General features: G+C 50.4%; 1 protein-coding gene across 1 annotated transcript in view; it reads left to right on the top strand.

The window, feature by feature from the left end:
- The window catches only part of dytn (dystrotelin), a 39,985-nt gene that overhangs the window by 10,031 nt on the left and 10,370 nt on the right, over nt 1–19,584 (top strand). The window contains exons 5-9 of the mRNA XM_085985483.1: nt 1,086–1,157; nt 2,527–2,690; nt 4,496–4,607; nt 17,958–18,103; nt 19,142–19,313. Coding sequence (XP_085841609.1) covers nt 1,086–1,157; nt 2,527–2,690; nt 4,496–4,607; nt 17,958–18,103; nt 19,142–19,313 — 666 coding nt within the window. The remainder of the gene's footprint in view (nt 1–1,085; nt 1,158–2,526; nt 2,691–4,495; nt 4,608–17,957; nt 18,104–19,141; nt 19,314–19,584) is intronic.

The following is a 19,584-nucleotide window of genomic DNA, read 5'->3' as shown; positions in this document are numbered from 1 at the left end:
ATTTTTATATTCTATCCCCCTAGCAATGAAAGCCAACATTCCATTGGCCTTCTTAATCACTTGCTGCACCTGCATACTAACCTTTTGAGTTTCGTGCACCAGGACCCCCAGATCCCTTTGTACTTCAGTACTTTCCAGTTTCTTGCCATTAAGATAATAACTTGCTCTACGATTTTTCCTGCCAAAGTGCATAACCTCACACTTTCCAGTATTGTATTCCATCTGCCAAATCTCTGCCCACTTACTTAGCCTGTCTATGTCCCCTTGCAGGTTTTTTATGTCCTCCTCACTCACTACTTTCCCTCCCATCTTAGTATCATCTGCAAACTTTGAATGGGTTGTACAGGTGATCTTATCAATCCTGTCATTCACAAGCTGTTGATTATCTCCCTGCATGTGAGGCACCAGAAAATAAACCATATACTGTAATATGGAAGTTAAGCAGACCTTAGCTTAAGTTCTCTGATCCCACGCCCACCAGTAGGAAGCCATGCTTGATGGCAGCATGAGATAGAGAATCAGCACTACAGTTGTTGTAGCCCTATCTCCTACACGTGCATCCTTTCAAGCATCTGTCCCTGCTGGGGCATGAGATTGGGGATTCACCAACTTCAAGATGCCAGCCTTGGCTCAGTTGGTAGCACACTTGCCTCCAAGTCAGAAGGATTGTGGGTTCAAATCCCACTTCAGAGATTTGAGCACATAATCCAAGCTAACACTCCCAGTGCAGTTCTGAGGGAGTGCTGCACTGTCAAAGGTGCTGTCTTTCAGATGAGATGTTAACCTGAGGTCCCATTGGACCTCTCAGGTGGACGGAAGAGATCCCACAGCACTATTTTGAAGAAGAGCAGGGGAGCTCTCCCTGGTGTCCTGGCCAGATTATCTGGTCATTATTTCATTGCTGTTTGTGGGAGCTTGCTGTGCGAAAATTGGCTGCCGCTTTTGCTACATTGCAACAGTGACTTTCTTTCTCTCTTTCTGCTGGTGAGCATTGTCTGAGCTGTCTGGGTTTGAGGGGGACGTGTATGCATTTGTAGAAAAATTAAAAAGCATTGCCTTATTTGTTTGTGCCCCTGCAATTTTAGATACCTGCGGTTTTATGTGAGGGAGAAACCTTTGGTCAGGTGGAAACTGCGATACGCCATTGTTTTCAGGGGGTGAGTGGAGAATAGTACGTCCTAACATCGCTTGAAAATATTGAACGTTTATTTATGTTTTTGCTTGCCAGTGGTACGATTGTATTGGGTAGGTCATCTCCACCAAAGATCTTGGACATTCAATAAATAGGTCCAATGGGACATGGTGGGAGGCATGGCTATTTACTGCCTCCTGTTTTAAGCAGGGAAGAAAGCCTGAGGAAGTTGCTCAGAAAACCAAGAGAGATACTTCCTACCGGTGCTGTAAACTTGCATGTGAAATGGTGGGCACTGCTGTACATGACCTCTGGTTGCTGGGCGACAGTGCCAACAGGCAGGTTTCCCGTGTTTGCTAGTCCTAAACAAACACCCTTTTGGGTTTCACTAGAAATACCAACCAGAGGAAATCCTCTTCTATTGCGACTACCCAATCTGTATTGGAACACCCAAAGCCAATCTAGTTACACTTTCTCTCGTCCACCTACTGTAAGCTCGCTCAAATGTTGTCGGCAGAATCCCAGGAATGTTTTGCAGCCCGCTCATCGGAGTGCTGCTTGGAGAGGTGGCTGAAAAGAGGATTTTGCTCCTTGGTGATTGTTCTCCTTAGAGCAGAGAAGGTTAAGAGGAGATTTAATAGAGGTGTTTAAAATTATGAAAGGTTTTGATACAGTAAATAAGGAGAAACTGTTTCCACTGGCAGGATGCCGCCTGACCGACTGAGTATTTTCTGTTTCTTTTATAGCCTATCTCTGGTTGGTTGGTCACCAAATCTAAAGCTATTGGTGATTAGTCATTGCCACGTGCCCTTGCCTTGAAGTCCAAAGATGTGCGAGTTAGGTTGATTGGCTATGATAAATTGACCCTTAGTGTTAGGGGGATTAAATACGTGGGGTTACGGGGATCGGGTGGGATATGTGTCGGTGCAGGCTCGATGGGCCGAAATGGCCTCTATCTGCACTGTGGGGTTTCTGTGTGATTTCTGTGTGAGGGTTGCTAACCAGAGGACACAGAATTAAGATAATTGGCAAAATAAAAAGAAGGGAGATGAGAAGAAATTTATTTATGCAGCGAGTTATGATCTGGAATGCACAGCCTGAAACGGTGGTGGAAGCAGATTCAATAGTAACTTTCAAAAGGGAATTGGATATATACTTGAAAAGGAAAAATTTGCAGGGCTATGGGGAAGGAGCAGGGGAGTAGGACTGACTGGAGAGCTCTTTCAATGAGCCGGCACAGGCACGATGGGCTGAATGGCCTCCATCTGTGCTGTAAGTGGTGGAGAAACTTTTAAAGAAAATGGGGGAGGGATAAAAGAATATTTTTCCATGACTTGTCAGTCATTCTCCTACCATTACCAGCTGGTAATTGGCTTTACCTTTTTTCTCTGTAGGTGTTGAGCTCTGGTATTTCCGAACAGAAGTTTCTCGCCTGGTTGCAGTCTGAGCCTCAGATTTTGTCCTGGCTCCCCACTCTCTACCGGGTGTCTGTCGTGGAAACTGTCACCCACCAGGCGAAGTGCAGCATCTGCGAGAGATTTCCTATCACTGGGTTCAGGTATACCCAAGACAACAAACCCTGTGGCAGCAGTGGAATGTTTCACAAAGCTTTTAATGTCTTATTTTTCCTGTTTTTCTACTGCCAGTGAGGTGTGAAGAGCAATGTTAAGGCTGAAGGTTTAGAGCAAGGAGGATGTAAAGTGGTTATACCATAATTGACGTAAGAAAACTACTAGGCACTTGGTCTAAGTATTAAACAAGGCTTTAATCAACTGTTTTTCAACATGGAGATCTAGTTGTGTCCTTCACTAGTTCCTGTTAAAGAATGTCCTGAGCAAGCTGGGCCCATGCCCGAGTATTTATACTCTCTCTGGACAGCGCCACCAGCAGGCTGCCCAGTATCATTTCATAAGTCATTTCCACATGAATGACAAGATTCATGTCAATAATTTCATGCTGAATTTGAGGGTCCTGAGTACTGCACTCAGAGAAACCAGCCCTGGGGATCGCTTGCAACAAAGGAGGTAAATGACTCAGCTGAATGAGGAGCAAGTATGCTCCTTCCAACCCCACGTTAAAGGAATCGATCGCCTCCTGGTGCCCCACACCCGGCCCAATGATGCCCAACCCCTGATCTCCCTCAGCACGTTAGTCCAGCCCTCCCGCCCACCACGATTCTAGGCACACCCCCGACTTCCCCACGACTCTAGGCACCGCCCCCGACTTCCCCACGACTCTAGGCACCCGCCCTCCCGACCTCTCCACGACTCTAGGCCCCCCGACTTCCCCACGACTCTAGGCACCCCCCCCCCGACTGCCCCACGACTCTAGGCCCCCCAACTTCCACCATGATTCTAGGCACCCCCCGACTTCCCCACGACTCTAGGCACCCCCCCCCGACTTCCCCACGACTCTAGGCACCCGCCCCCCCCGACCTCTCCACGACTCTAGGCCCCCTGACTTCCACCACGATTCTAGGCACCCCCCCCACCGACTTCCCCACAACTCTAAGCCCCCCGACTTCCCCACGATTCTAGGCACCCCCGACTTCCCCACGACTCTAAGCCCCCCGACTTCCACCACGATTCTAGGCACCCCCCCCGACTTCCCCACAACTCTAGGCACCCCTCCCCCGACTTCTCCACGACTTTAGGCACCGCCCCCGACTTCCCAACGACTCTAGGCATCCCCCCTGACCTCTCCATGACTCTAGGCCCCCTGACTTCCCCACGACTCTAGGCACACCCCCGACTTCCCCACGACTCTAGGCCCCCCGACTTCCACCACGATTCTAGACACCTCCCCCCCCCCCCCCCGACTTCCCCATAACTCTAGGCCCCCGACTTCCCCAAGACTCTAGACATCCCCCCCCCCAACTTCCCCATGACTCTAGGCCCCCCGACTTCCACCACGATTCTAGGCAAACCCCCCCCCCCCGACTTCTCCACGACTCTAGGCCCCCCGACTTCTGCCACGATTCTAGGCACCCCCCCGCCCCGACTTCCCCACGACTCTCGGCACCCCCCCCGCTCCGACTTCCCCACGACTCTCGGCACCCCCCCGCTCCGACTTCCCCACAACTCTAGGCACCCCCCCGCCCCGACTTCCCCACAGCTCTAGGCCCCCCCGACTTCCGCCACGGTTCTAGGCCCCCCCCCCCCCCACCGAGGTCCAAAGTCCAATATCAATGGTGCCTTGGACCTCACCATTGTGCCACAGGATATTCACCCTGCACCTCCCCTAGCACCCAAGTATGGGCGCTCCCAAATTTCTGCGGTTTCTACCTGAAGCAACAACCCTGTAGCATTGGACTAAGTGGCCCAGAGATTGGCAGGTTTTAACATGAATGTTATTTAATTACAGGTACCGTTGTTTGAAGTGCCTGAACTACAATCTCTGCCAGGTTTGCTTCTTCACGAGCCAAACTAACAAAGATCACAAGACTTTTCACCCCTTGGCGGAGCATTGTACCCAGGTAAGCAGAATGGACAGCACTTGTTGGCAAGGTTCACATTCTGGTTATCCACAGGCTGTGAAATGCTGAATCAAGTGCTGTTGGGATTCAAGTTGCAAGGTTACCTAGATTGGAGAGGGGAGAACAGGCTGCGCAGAGTTGAATCATAGAATGATACAGCACAGAAGGAGGCCATTTGGCCAATTGCGCCTGTGCTGACTCGCTGAAAGAGCTACCCAATTAGTCCCACTCCCCTGCTCTTTCCCTGTTCTGGCGACTGGGAGAGATACAAGGAACAACAAAGGGTGACAAAACATAGTCAGAGCTATGCAAAAGGGGATATGAAAAGAAACTTGCAAGGGATATCAAAATCAACACAAAATCTTTTGACAAATTATATTAGGAAAAAGAGGGTGGTCGGGAGCAATGTGGGTCCTTTGAAAAGTGATAACAGTGATACTGTAAATGAAAATAAGGAAATGGTGGACAGGTTGGGTCAGTATTTACAGTAGAGGAAGAGGATAGCACGCCGTAAATCCCAAGAAAACTAATTTTGAATCAGGGACAGGGACTCACCAAAATTAACGTAAGCAAAATAACAGTAATGAAGAAAATAATAGCACTAAAGAGTGACAAATCCACAGGAACAAATGTATTCCATCCCAGGATTTTAAAGGAAGATTCTAGATTTGGGTAGGCTGACTTCAACAGAGACTGTCCCCACTAAACTGGGCAAATCTGTTAATGCGTAACATAGGAACAGGAGTAGGCCATTTAGCCCCTCGAGTACTCTCCGAACAGGACTTCTTGCCTACCCTTTCCTATGTTGTTGGTCCCAACATGGACCACAACAACAGTATCCTCCCCCTCTCTCTCCAATATCCTTTCAAGTCGATTATATGTGAGGAGGAAAGCAAGAGATTGCAGGAAAACGTGGCAGAGTGGGCAAATGGGAGACAGATACAGTTAAAAGAAAAAAAGACTTGCATTTATATAGTGCCTTTTGTGACCTCAGGATGTCCCAAAATGCCTCACAATCAATGAAGTACTTTTGAAGTGTAGTCACTGTTGTAATGTAGGAAACACGGCAGCCAATTTGCACACAGCTTATCCACAGGCTGTGAAATGCTGAATCAAGTGCTGTTGGGATTCAAGTTGAAGGTTACCTAGATTAAACTTGTGGCCTGGTACTAGCAATGTGATAAAAATACCAGATAATTTAGTGATGTTGTTGAAGAATAAATATTGGCCAGGAGAACTTTCCTGCTCTTTTTCAAAATATTGCCATGGGATCTTTTACGTCCACCTGAGAGGTGGTTTAAAGTCTCATCCGAAAGACGGCACCTCAGACGGTGCAGCACTGGAGTACACCTTTCTGACTGCGAGGCAAGCGTGCTACCCACTGAGCCAGAGCTGACATGTCTGTAGTAATTTGTGTCTTGGTGGCCTTACTATTAACCGCATTGCATGGGTTGCCAATCCTCACTGCTCAGGATTAAAGGTCATATGGATTCAAATTGGGAAACAGATACTACATAAGTACAGTACACTCGCTCAGAGTGCATAACCGATTCCTCAAATTAAAAGTGACATAAGGAGGAAAAGAAACAACCCCTACAAATCCAGTTGGGATAAAGGGGTTCTTGTGATTAATACAGCCACATGCCAAATCATGTGCGTAGGGTGATCAGAAGAGTCAAGAGTGAGACCTAGAAAAATGCATAGCTGCTGTGGCAAAACGCAACAGTAAGATATTCTTTCAATCCAAGATTGAGCGCAAATAGTACATGTTGTAAAGGGGAGCGATGGGCAGAAGTTGTGAATGTTTTGGGGGAGGGGCACCTTATGGAACCCAGCACACTGGGTATTCTGCAGCGAATGACTCGCCTCCTGACTCCCCAAAGCCTCCCCACCACCTACAAGGCACAAGTAAGGAGTGTGATGGAATATTCTCCATTTGCCTGGATGAGTGCAGCTCCAACAACACTCAAGAAGCTCGACATCATTCAGGACAAAGCAGCCGGCTTGATTGGCACCTCATCCACCACCTGAAACATTCACTCCCTCCACCACCAATACACCGTGGCTGCAGTGTGTACCATCTACAAGATGAACTACAACAACTCACCAAGGCTTCTTCGGCAGCACCTCCCAAACCCGCAACCTCCACCATCTAGAAAGACAAGGGCAGCAGGTGAATGGGAACACCATCACCTCCAAGTTCTCCTCCAAGTCACACACAATCCTGACTTGGATCCAAGTTCTCCTCCAAGTCACACACAATCCTGACTTGGAAGTATATTGCCGTTCCTTCATCGTCGCTGGGTCAAAAATCCTGGAACTCCCTCCCTAACAGCACTGTGGGAGTACCTTCACCACACAGACTGCAGCGGTTCAAGATGAAGGCCCATCACCACCTTCTCAAGGACAACAAGGGCTGGGCAATAAATGCTGACCTTGCCACCAATGCCCATTTCCCAAGAATCAATTAAAAAAAACGCTGCATTATGTGGCTTCTTGCGACATACAGGCACCCACATTTTCATATTCAGAACAGGTGACTTGCCCCTAAGACCACAAATGTTAGCAATCATTTTTTTTCCTAGTACCAGACCACAAGTTTAACAGCTTAGCGTGGTGGGATTTAAACTCACGGCCTCTGTGTCGCTAGTCCAGTGCCACAGCCACGAGACTGCCATCTTAATGTGCAAGATGTTGCTGTTGTACAGTCACTCAGTAATGAGTCTACAATGATGAGTCCCACATTATCAGATAAGGCCTAGCCAATCGTTATAATAATTGTATCGGGTGGGAGAACACTGTGAAAGTGAAACCTGATATATTGTACACAGGTGATTTCAGTGCCTCTAGAATTAAGTTTTGCAACTGCAGATAATTCCCATATTATACTCTCCTGTCAAGCATGCAACGGCATTTCATCTGCAGTGATAGCATCCCAAAAGCTATTGTCAATCTTCAAATAATACAATCTCGGGACTACTTCCAGCTATCATCTGCATTATTTTCATATTCTCGAGAATACTATAATAATCTATGTATATAAAATAGCTCGTCTGTCTGTCCTTCCGTCTGTCTGTCTGTCTTGTATGTACTCCATACACTCAAAAGTTATAGAGCGTACCTACACATGTGTTATATCAAAAGAAAGCTTATGATTCCGGAATGGTCATAAGCGTATTTACTTTTTGGTCAGACAAAAATTGTGCCGAAGGTATCCAAAAAACGTTCAAAATTCTGCTCATTATCCGCTCATTAGCATTGAGTGACGTGAAGGTTGACCAATCGTTACAGTCGAGCGACCTGACGGTTGACCAATCGCTGCGTCACGGGGGCGGGTTCATTGTGTGTGCGGGCGGGCCATCCTAGAGTTGAGTGACGTGACGATTGACCAATCCTACAGTTCAGTGACCTGATGGTTGACCAATCGGTGTGTCACATTGCGTGTGTGGGCGGGCCTAATGGTTCTAACCCGAGCTGAGCTGCCACCATCTTGATTCCTCCCTCGATTTTCTTTCCCCCGGTTTGTCTGTGTGTGGAGGGCATTTTATCCACCACAAATTTGGTACTTAGGAACCCAACTAACTCATTATATAATTTGTGTGTAATAAATGAGTCCATTATCTGTTTGATTTCTCCAGGTCTGCTGCCTGCAGGCCTTGAAGCCTGGGCCTCTCCTTGTCAGCCACGCCCGAGCTACGCACCGGCCGTCCCGCTGGGCCCGATTCCGAACCAGCGGCCAGCCATCTTGGTAAAGGCTGGCCGGGCGCACAGCTGGGCTCACTGCAAGCTGCTCGCGCTTGATTCGCGCTTGCGCTGCACGGCGCACGCGCACCTCCACACAGGGCCACAGAGCACGGGCAGAGGGAAGCGAGCAGGTTAGCGGGGGGGCGGGGAGCGGGAGGGGGGGAGCGGAGAGGGTTACCCCGGCAACCGGGCTCGGCCAGCCACAATCGGCCGTCTCAAGCCGCTCAGGCCCAGGCCTGGTCCCGGAGGTCGGGAGGGCGGAGTGGGGAGGAGGGTTACCCCGGCAACCGGGCCTGGCCAGCCGCAATCGGCCATCTTAAACCGCCTCAGGCCTGGCCTCGGGAGGGGGGGCGGGGCTCGGGGAGGGGAGGGGGGGTGGGTGGGGCTCGGGGAGGGGGGGGCGGAGCTCGGGGAGGGGAGGCTGGGCGGGGCGCGGGAGTGGCGGGCCGGGGGAGGGGAGGGGGAGGAGGGTTACCCCGGCAACCCAGCCCGGCCCTCTCTCTCAGCCTGAAGGTCCCGGGGCTCGGCTCCGTTTGCGGCCGCAGAGCAGGGACTCGCCCTCTCTCTCTCTCCCCTCCCCCTCTCTCTCTCTCCCCCCCTCCCCGTCCCCCCCCCCTGCCGTCTCCCCTCCCCCCTCTCTCTCCCCCCTCCCTCTCCCCCTCTCTTCCCCCTCCCTCTCCCCCCTCCCTCCCCCCTCTCTCTCTCTCTCTCTCTCTCCCCCTCCCTCCCCCCTCTCTCTCCCCCTCCCCCCTCTCTCTCTCCTCCCTCCCCCCTCTCTCTCTCCTCCCCCCCATCTCTCCCCCTCTCTCTCTCCCCTCCCCCCCTCTCTCTCCCCTCCCCCTCTCTCTCTCTCTCCCCTCCCCCTCTCTCTCTCTCCCCTCCCCCTCTCTCTCTCCCCTCCCCCCTCTCTCTCCTCCCCCTCCCCCCCCTCTCTCTCCCCCTCCCCCCTCTCTCTCTCCCCCTCCCCCTCTCTCTCTCTCCCCCTCCCCCTTCTCTCTCCCCCTCCCCCTCTCTCTCTCCCCCTCCCCCTCTCTCTCTCACCCCCCCCCTCTCTCTCTCCCCCTCCCCCTCTCTCTCTCCCCTCCCCCCTCTCTCTCTCCCCCTGCCCCCTCTCTCTCTCCCCCTCCCCCCTCTCTCTCTCCCCCTCCCCCCTCTCTCTCTCCCCTCCCCCCTCTCTCTCTCTCCCCCTCCCCCTCTCTCGCCTCCCCCTCCCGCCACTCGCGCTCTCTCTCTCTCTCTCTTCCCCCCACTCACGCTCTCGCCCTCTCTTTTCCCCCCCCCACTCGCACGCTCGCCCTCTCTCTCTTCCAACAACAACATGCCCTCAAAAAAACCCTGGCACCGCCAGGCACTTCAGCTCGTCTCTATATATATAAAATTGCTCTTCTGTCTGTCCTTCCAGCTGTCTGTCTGTCTGTCCTCTATACACTCAAAAGCTATAGAACGTACCTACACGTGTGTTATATCAAAAGAAAGCTTATGATTCCGGAATGGTCATAAGCATATTTACTTTTTGGTCAGTCAAAAATTGTTCAGACCGGTATCCAAAAAACATTCAAAATTCGCTCATTATCCGCTCATTAGCATTGAGTGACGTGAAGGTTGACCAATCGTACAGTCGAGCGACACGACGGTTGACCAATCGCTGCGTCACGGGGGTGGGTTCATTGCGTGTGCGGGCGGGCCATCCTAGAGTTGAGTGACGTGATGATTGACCAATCCTACAGTTCAGTGACCTGACGTTGACCAATCGTGCATGTGTGGGTGGGCCTAATCCTTCTGAGCTGAGGTGAGTGGCCGCCATCTTGATTCCAAACTCTTCATTTCTGTTTCCCACTTTCTGCGTGTTTCTTTTCAAATCTAGATTTCCAGCAATAAAAAAGTTGCTTTTAAAACACAAATTGTTTTTTAAAAAGTTAATTAATTTGTAAATCTTTTCTCTAACCTCCATAATTTTCCTACCTTTCACCGTTTTTGCAGGCCTCGAAGCCTGGGCCTCTGTTGCCCAGCCACGCCCGAGCTAGACACCTCCCATCCCGCTCAACAAGCAGCCCGCGATCGCCGCCATCTTTCTAAAGGCTGGCGGCGCGGGACTGAGGCGAGCGTAGCCATCGCCGCCATCTAGTAAAGGCGGGCGGGGCGGGAGTCAGCGCACACGTCAACATCGGCCCACAGCACACGCGTCAACGTCGGCCCGGAGCGCGACCTGAGTCCGGCCGGGCCTCACATCGCTAGGTCGCGCACCGGCCGGCTCTGAGGCGCTGATGAGCGGCGGTGCCTCTCTCTCACTCTTCCCCGTGCGGTCTTGAAGCCGGCTCGGGCGAGGGGCCGGTGCTCGGGAGGGCGGGGCTCGGGAGGGGTGGGAAGGGGGGGGAAGGGTTACCCCTACAACCGGGCCCGGCCCTCTCTCACAGCCTCAAGCCGGCTCACACCCGTTCCTGGGACTTGGCTCCAGCGCAGACCCAGCCGCAATCGGCGGTCTTGAAGCCGGCTCGGGCGGGGGGCCGGGGCTCGGGAGGGCGGAGGGCGGGATCGGGACGGCGGGAAGGGTTACCCCGGCAACCGAGCCTGGCCGTCTCTCACAGCCTCAAGCGGCTCACGCCCGTTCCCGGGGCTTGGCTCCATTTGCGGCCGCGGGCCACTCGCCCTCTCTCTCTCCTTCCCTCTGTCTCTCTCTCCTCCCCTCTCCCCCTTGCCCTCTCCCCCCTCCCTCCCCTCTCCCCCCCTCCCCTCCCTTCTCCCCCTCTCTCCCCTCTCCCCCTCTCTCTCCCCCCTGCCTCACCCTCTCTCACTCCCCTCTCTCTCCCACCTGCCTCACCTCTCTCTCTCCCCCTCTCTCTCTGCCCCTCCCTCCCCCTCTCTCTCTGCCCCCCCTCTCTCTCTCTCTCTCTCCCCCTCCCTCTCTCTCTCTCTCTCCCCCTCTCTCTCTCTGCCCCTCCCTCCACCTCTCGCTCTCCCCCACCCTCCCCCTCTCTCTCTGCCCCTCCCTCCCCCTCTCTGCCCCCTCCCTCCCCCTCTCTGCCCCCTCCCTCCAACTCTCTGCCCCCTCCCTCCCCCTCTCTGCCTGCCCCCTCCCTCCCCCTCTCTGTCTGCCCCCTCCGTCCCCCTCTCTGTCTGCCCCCTCCTCCCCCCTCTCTTTCTACCCCCCTCCCTCCCCTCTCTCTCTCCCCCTCTCTCCCTGCCCCCTCCTCCCCCTCTCTCCCTGCCCCCTCCCTCCCCTCTCTCCTCATCCCCCTCTCTCTCTTATAAGAAGTAGGAGCAGGAGTAGGCCATACGGCCCCTCGGGGCCTGCTCCGCCATTCAATAGGATCTTGGCTGATCCGACTCTAGACTCACGTCCACTTCCCTGCCCTCTCCCCGTAACCCCTAATTCCCTTATCTGCTAGGAAACTGTCTATCTCCATTTTAAATTATTTAATGTTGCAGCTTCCACAGCTCCTGGGGTAGCAAATTCCATAAATTTACTACCCTCTGAGTGAAGAAGTTCTCCTCCATCTCAGTTTTGAAAACGCAGCCCCTTATTCTTAGATTATGCCCCCTAGTTCTAGTCTCACCCATCAGTGGAAACATCCTCCCTGCATCCACCCGATCAAGCCCCCTCACAATCTTATATGTTTCGATAAGATCGCCTCTCATTCTTCTGAACTCCAATGAGTAGAGTCCCAACCTACTCAACCTTTCCTCATACGTCAACCCCCTCATCTCCGGAATCAACTGAGTGAACCTTCTCTGAACCGCCTCGAGAGCAAGTATATCTTTTCTTAAATATGGAAACCAAAACTGCACGCAGTATTCCAGGTGTGGCCTCACCAATACCCTGTATAACTGCAGCAAGACTTCCCTGTTTTTATACTCCATCCCCCTTGCAATAAAAGCCAAGATTCCATTGGCCTTCCTGATCACCTGCTGCACCTGCATACTAACTTTTTGTGTTTCATGCACCAGGATCCCCAGATCCCTTTGTACAGTAGCACTTTGCAGTTTCTCTCCATTTAGATAATAACTTGCTCTTTGATTTTTTCTGCCAAAGTGCATAACCTCACACTTTCCAACATTATATTGCATCTGCCAAATCTCTGCCACTCACTTAGCCTGTCTATGTCCTTTTGCAGGTTTTTTATGTCCTCCTCACTCATTGCTTTCCCTCCCATCTTTGTATCGTCGGCAAACTTGGATATGTTACACTCGGTCCCTTCCTCCAAATCGTTAATATAGATTGTAAAGAGTTGGGGTCCCAGCACTGACCCCTGCAGAACAACACTAGTTACTGATTGCCAGCCCGAGAATGAATATCCCAACTCTTTGTTTTCTGTTAGATAGCCAATCTTCCACCCATGCCAGTATATTACCCCCAATCCCGTGATTTCTTATCTTGATCAGTAATCTTTTGTGTGGAACCTTGTCAAATGCCTTTTGGAAGTCCAAATACACTACATCCACTGGTTCCCCTTTATCCACCCTGTATGTTACATCCTCAAAGAATTCGAGCAAATTTGTCAAACATGACTTCCCCTTCATAAAACCATGCTGACTCTGTCCTATTAAATTATGTTTATCCAAATGCTCTGTTACTGTTTCCTTAATAATGGACTCCAACATTTTGCCAACCACAGATGTTAGGCTAACTGGTCTATAGTTTCCAGCTTTTTGTCTACTTCCCTTCTTAAATAAGGGTGTTACATTAGCAGTTTTCCAATCTGCCGGGACCTTTCCTGAGTCCAGGGAGTTCTGGAAAATAATCACCAATGCATCCACAATCCCTACCGCCACTTCTCTCAAGACCCTAGGATGTAGGCCATCAGGTCCGGGGGATTTATCCGCCTTAAGTCCCATTATTTTACTGAGTACAATCTCCTTAGTGATTTTAATCATCTTTAGCTCCTCCCCCCCCCCCCCCCCCATTGCCCCCTGTTTGTCCAGTGTTGGGATATTTTTAGTGTCCTCTACTGTAAAGACTGATACAAAATATTTGTTCAGCGTCTTTGCCATCTCCATGTTTCCCACCACTAGTTTCCCAGTCCCATCCTCTAAGGAACCAACGTTCACTTTAGCCACCCTTTTTCTTTTTATATAGCTGTAGAAACTCTTGCTATCTGTTTTTATATTTTTTGCTAGTTTACTTTCATAATCTATCTTCCCTTTCTTAATTAATCCTTTAGTTATTGTTTGCTGGCTTTTAAATGCTTCCCAATCTTCTATCCTCCCACTAGATTTGGCTACTTTATATGCCCTTGTTTTCAGTTGGATACTATCCTTTATTACTTTACTAAGCCACGGATGGCTGTCTTTTCTTTTACTCCCCTTTTTCCTCAGTGGAATATATTTATTTTGAAAGATGTGAAATATCTCCTTGAATGTAGACCACTGCTCTTGTACTGTCTTACACTTTAATCTGTTTTCCCAGTCCACTTTAGTCAATTCTACTCTCATACCTTCATAGTCTCCTTTATTTAAGCTCAGTATGCTGGTTTGAGATCCAACTCTCTCACCCTCAAACTGAATTTGGAATTCAACCATATTATGGTCACTCATTCCAAGGGGATCCTTTACTGGGACATTTTTTATTAATCCTGTTTCATTACACAGGACCAGATCTAAGATTGCCTGCCCCCTGGTTGGTTCAGTTACATACTGCTCAAGGAACCTGTCCCTAATACACTCTATGAACTCTTCCTCAAGGCTGCCATGCCCAATTTGATTAGCCCAGTCAATATGAAAGTTAAAATCCCCCATGATTATAGCTGTTCCCTTATTACAAGCCCCAACTATTTCCTGATTTATACTCCGACCAACAGTGTTGCCACTGTTAGCAGGCCTATAGACTACGCCCACTAGTGACTTTTTCCCCTTCTTATTCCTTATCTCCACCCAAACTATTTCACTATCCTGATCCTTTGACCCAATATCATTTCTGACTATTGCAGTGATTCCATCCTTGATTAACATAGCAACCCCACCTCCCTTTCCTTCCTGTCTGTCCTTCCTAATTGTCAAATACCCTTGTATGTTTAGTTCCCAGTCATGATTATCTTGCAGCCATGTTTCCGTAATGGCCACCAGATCATACCCATGTGTAGTTATTTGTACCGTCAACTCGTCAATTTTGTTACGAATGCTGCGTGCATTCAGATAAAGAACTTTCAAATATGTTTTCTGACAATTTATTCCTGCTTTTACCCCTTTTACTACTTTACCTTTATCATTATACATTCTGTCCCTTCCTGACACGCTCTGGTTTTTAATTCCGCCACTGCTACCTTGCTCTATTGCCTTCTCCGCTGTCATTTTTATTTTTCGCTCTCTTAAAACCTCCCCCCCACTAATTAGTTTAAAGCCCTCTCTACAGCCCTAGTTATTCGATTCGCCAGGACTCTAGTCCCAGCACTGGCCAAGTGAAGTCCGTCCCAACGGAACAGCTCTCTCCCGTCCCAGTACTGATGCCAGTGCCCCAGGAAGCAAAACCCATTTCTCCCACACCAGGCTTTGAGCAACGTATTTAACTCTCTAATTTTATTTACCCTAGCCAAATTTGCACGTGGCTCAGGTAGTAATCCAGAGATTATTACCCTTATGGTTCTGCTTTTTAATTTGACCCCTAGCTGCTCAAACTCCCTCAGCAGAACCTCCTTCCTTGTCCTATCTATGTCGTTGGTACCAACATGGACCATGACAACTGGATCCTCCCCCTCCCACTCCAAGTTTCTCTCCAGCCCAGAGGAGATGTCCTTAACCCTGGCACCGGGCAGGCAACACAGCCTTCGGGACTCTCGCTCTCGGCTGCAAAGAACTCTATCTATCCCCCTAACGATACTATCCCCTACCACTACAACATTTCTTTTATCTCCCCCCACTTGAATGGCCCCCCGCTCCACGGTGCTGTGGCCGGGTTGCTCATCCTCCCCGCAGTCCCCGTTCCCATCCTCACAGGGAGTAAGAGCCTCAAACCTGTTGGACAAGAGCAAGGGCTGCGGCTCCTCCAACACTACCTCCTGGATCCCCGTACCTACCTCACTTCTAGTCACACCACCCTGACCCTGGCCACGGACTACATCTGAATTAATTAATCTAATTGGTGTGACTACCTCCTGATACACAGAGTCCAAGTAACTCTCCCCCTCCCTGATGTGTCTCAGTGTTTGAAGCTCGGACTCCAGCTCTTCAACACGGAGCCGGAATTCCTCGAGCAGCCAACACTTACTGCAAATGTGATCACCGTGAACATCAATGGTGTCCACCAGCTCCCACATATTGCAGCAGCAACACATCACCTGTTCTCCCATTCTATGTAATTAATTAAATTTATTAATATTATTCTTAAATATCCTCTGCCCCGATTCTAGAAACCACAGAGTTTAAGCTTCAAAAGAGAGAAATACTCACCAACCAATCACTTACCCGCTTTCTGGTGACGTCACACTTGGATTACTTTTTACCTCTCTCCTTCCCTCTGAGGTCCGAGACTGGAGACTGGTACGCCTTACCTGGGCCTCCGAAGCCTTTTTAAAGCTTCCCGCTCGCGCCTCCCGCCGACACCCGCGGTCTGAGGCCTTACCTGGGTCTCTGAAGCTTTTTAAAGCTTCCCGCTCGCGCCTCCCGCCGAAACCCGCGGTCTGAGGCCTTACCTGGGTCTCTGAAGCTTTTTAAAGCTTCCCGCTCGCGCCTCCCGCCGACACCCACGGTCTGAGGCCTTACCTGGGTCTCTGAAGCTTTTTAAAGCTTCCCGCTCGCGCCTCCCGCCGACACCCACGGTCTGAGGCCTTACCTGGGTCTCTGAAGCTTTTTAAAGCTTCCCGCTCGCGCCTCCCGCCGACACCCACGGTCTGAGGCCTTACCTGGGTCTCTGAAGCTTTTTAAAGCTTCCCGCTCATGCCTCCCGCCGACACCCGCGGTCTGAGGCCTTACCTGGGCCTCTGAAGCTTTTTAAAGCTTCCCGCTCCCGCCGACACCCGCGGTCTGAGGCCTTACCTGGGCCTCTGAAGCTTTTTTCCCCCCAGTCACACTCTCTCTTCCCCCCCAGTCGCTCTCTCTCTTCCCCCCAGTCGCTCTCTCTCTCTCTTCCAACAACAACATGCCCTCAAAAAACCCTCGGCACCGCCGGGCACTCCAGCTAGTATATAATAAAAGGCTATATCACAGAAATCACAGAAATCACAGAAACCCCACAGTACAGATAGAGGCCATTTCGGCCCATCGAGCCTGCACCGACACATATACCACCCGATCCCCATAACCCCTACACCGACACATATCCCACCCTATCCCCGTAACCCCACGTATTTAATCCCCCTAACACTAAGGGTCAATTTATCATAGCCAATCAACCTAATCCGCACATCTTTGGACTGTGGGAGGAAACCGGAGCACCCGGAGTAAACCCACGCAAACACGGGGAGAATGTGCAAACTCCACACAGACAGTCGCCCGAGGCCGGATTCGAACCCGGGTCCCTGGTGCTGTGAGGCAACAGTGCTAACCACTATGCCACCGTGCTGCCCATATATATAAATATATATATATATAAATATATATAAAAGGATAGTGGTGTCTCTGTCTGTATGTATGTCTGTCTGTCTGTCTGTCCGCTATACACTCAAAAGTTATAGAGCGTACCTACACATATGTTATACCAAAAGAAAGCTGATGATCAGGGGAGTGTCATAGGCATATTTACTTTTTGGTCAGACAAATATTGTTCAGACAGTATACAAAAAACGTTCAAAAATCCGCTCATTAGCGGTTGACCAATCCTACCGCTCATTAGCGTTGAGTGACATGATGGTTGACCAATCCTACAGTTCAGTGACCTGATGGTTGACCAATCGGTGCGTCATGGGGGGTGTTTCATTCCGTGTGTGGGCGGGCCTAATCCTGCAGCCTCCCGAAACGTCGCCGCCATTTTTTAAATACCGACAGCGACAGCACCAGCACAACAAACCCCCACATTGCGGCTCCGGCACAGTATCCCGCTCCCGGCCCGCTGGAGCGGGAGGTGAGTTGGGCTCACTCGGGCCGGGCCGGGCCTGACAACCGCTCGGCCTGAGACACAGAGCGGGGGAGCGGCAGCGGCCGGCCGTCAACCGCGCGGCCCTGTAAACTGCCGTTCTACAAAAAAGCCTAGGCAACGCCGGGCCCCCCAGCTAGTAGACTATAGAGGGTGAGTATACAGTTGTAATTTAATAGTAGGGTTCAGATGACATCCATAAATCCACTAGAGGTTTGCACTCCTGGTTTGATGACATTTAAACCCTTCAATTAAATCAGACTATTATTACTGATATAGAAATTGAAAATGCTGGAAATACTCAGCAGGTCAGGCAACATTTGTGGAGCGTACAGCAGTCACTACACGTCAAAAGTGCATAATTGGCTGCAAAGCGTTTTGGGAAGTTGTGAAAGGCACTATATAAATGCAATTCTTTCTGTACCAAAGTGACGAGGTGATTGATCAGACCTGTTTATTGAAGGCAGCACAATAAATGTAGTGTAATTAATTTAAACTGTATGATCCGCATTTTGGATAGAGCATATGCTAATTGTCATTGTTGAGTTGTATCTGATTCGATTTCTCGCTGTGGTTTTACTTCTTCCTTCTCCCTTTCCGTATAGACATCCGTCAAGGATGACCTGAAGTTACTAGCCCGTACTATCCGAAACAATCTCCTGCCCGCTCGTTGCCAGAGGAAGGAGGCTGGTCGAAGAGCTGCTCTGATCAAAACGCACGAGGGAGACCCACCAGCTGAGAATCAGGGAGTGTGAGGAACCCACACGTCATAGAGTCAAACAGCACAAAAAAAGGCCATTTGGTCCACTGTGCCTGTGCCAGCTCTTTGAAAGAGTTTTCCTATTAGCCCCACTCCCCTGTTCTTTCTCCATAGCCCTGCCCATTTTTTTCCTATTCAAGTATTTATTCAATTCCCTTTTGAGAGTCATTATTGAATCTGCTTCCACAGTCCCAGGCTAATAGCAAGAAGGTTTTCTCCTCTCAGAGGGGTTATGTGAGTTTGGACAATCTCCACCCAGTTCTCTAATTCACCACTAGTTGGCGCTGATCCAGCCATTGCATTCTGCAAGAATGGCTGGTGTGTAAAATGGAATTCCACACTGGTGCGGGAAGGGAAGCACTTCTGAGGTTGGAGGTAAAGCACATTTGGGGAGATTTGCCGCTTTAGCACTCTCAGCTTGTGGGACAGAAAATCACCAGCTGGGGGTGCACAAATTCCTGATGTGCCAAAGTGGAAAATTACACAGAATGACATAGAATTTACAGCTCAGAAACAGGCCATTCAACCCAACCGGCCTATGCTGGTGTTTATGCTCCACCCCAGCTTCCTTCCATTCCTTTCTCCCTCGTGTACTTATCTAGCTTCCCCTTAAATGCATCAAAACCTCCCCTATTGTTTGGGCAAAGCAGATGGAGCTTTACTCTTAACCAGTTGTACCCTGTGCTCTGATTGCCAACAGTGACCTTACCAAGAAATAACAACAGAAAATGCTGGAAAAACTCAGCAGGTCAGGCAACATCCGTGGAGAGAAATTTGAGTTGACGTTTCGGGTTGGACCCTTCTTCAAGAAGACCCTTTTGAAGAAGGGTCCAACCCGAAACGTCAACTCAAATTTCTCTCCACGGATGTTGCCTGACCTGCTGAGTTTTTCCAGCATTTTCTGTTGTTATTTTGGATTTCCAACATCTGCAGTATTTTGCTATCGTGACCTTACCAAGCGCAGCTTGAGGTTTTCCAGTCTAAAACAATAGATTTTTCTAAAAAGTCTTTGTGTTCGTACTTTCGCAGCGCTGCAGAACAGTCGCGACCACCTGCAAACCGTTGCTTAACGGAGATGTCCGTCAATTTTGAATCTGCTCCGGGGAAGGTTGCAAGAGCATCGAAAGCACAGCAGACGGGCCCTTTGCTGTCAAAGGAGCTCAGGAGGAGTCCCGGAGCAGCGTCTACTGTCCCTGACAAGGTATCTCGCATCAGTGCCGGGGAAGGGTGTCAAAGCCATCATTGCAGAGACAAGCAGAAGAAGCGGGGCGACTATGTGTCAATATCCTTTATCAGGTGTCAGCCAGGGTGGGCGCGTTCTCGGCTTTAGGTCAAAAAGTTGTGGGTTTGAGGCCCACTCCAGAGACTTGAGCACATAATCCAGGCAGACCCTCCCAGCGCAGTAGTGAGGGGGCGCTGTTGGAGGTTCCATTCATGACTTTCATGACCTCAGGCCATCCCAAAGCGCTTTA

The sequence above is a fragment of the Somniosus microcephalus genome, chromosome 4 (genome assembly GCF_052327205.1).
Source record: "Somniosus microcephalus isolate GS21.2 chromosome 4, FLI_Smic_1.0, whole genome shotgun sequence".
NCBI lineage: Eukaryota > Metazoa > Chordata > Chondrichthyes > Squaliformes > Somniosidae > Somniosus > Somniosus microcephalus.
Note: the sequence above shows the minus strand (reverse complement) of the source record. Positions and strands in the feature narration are given on the sequence as shown.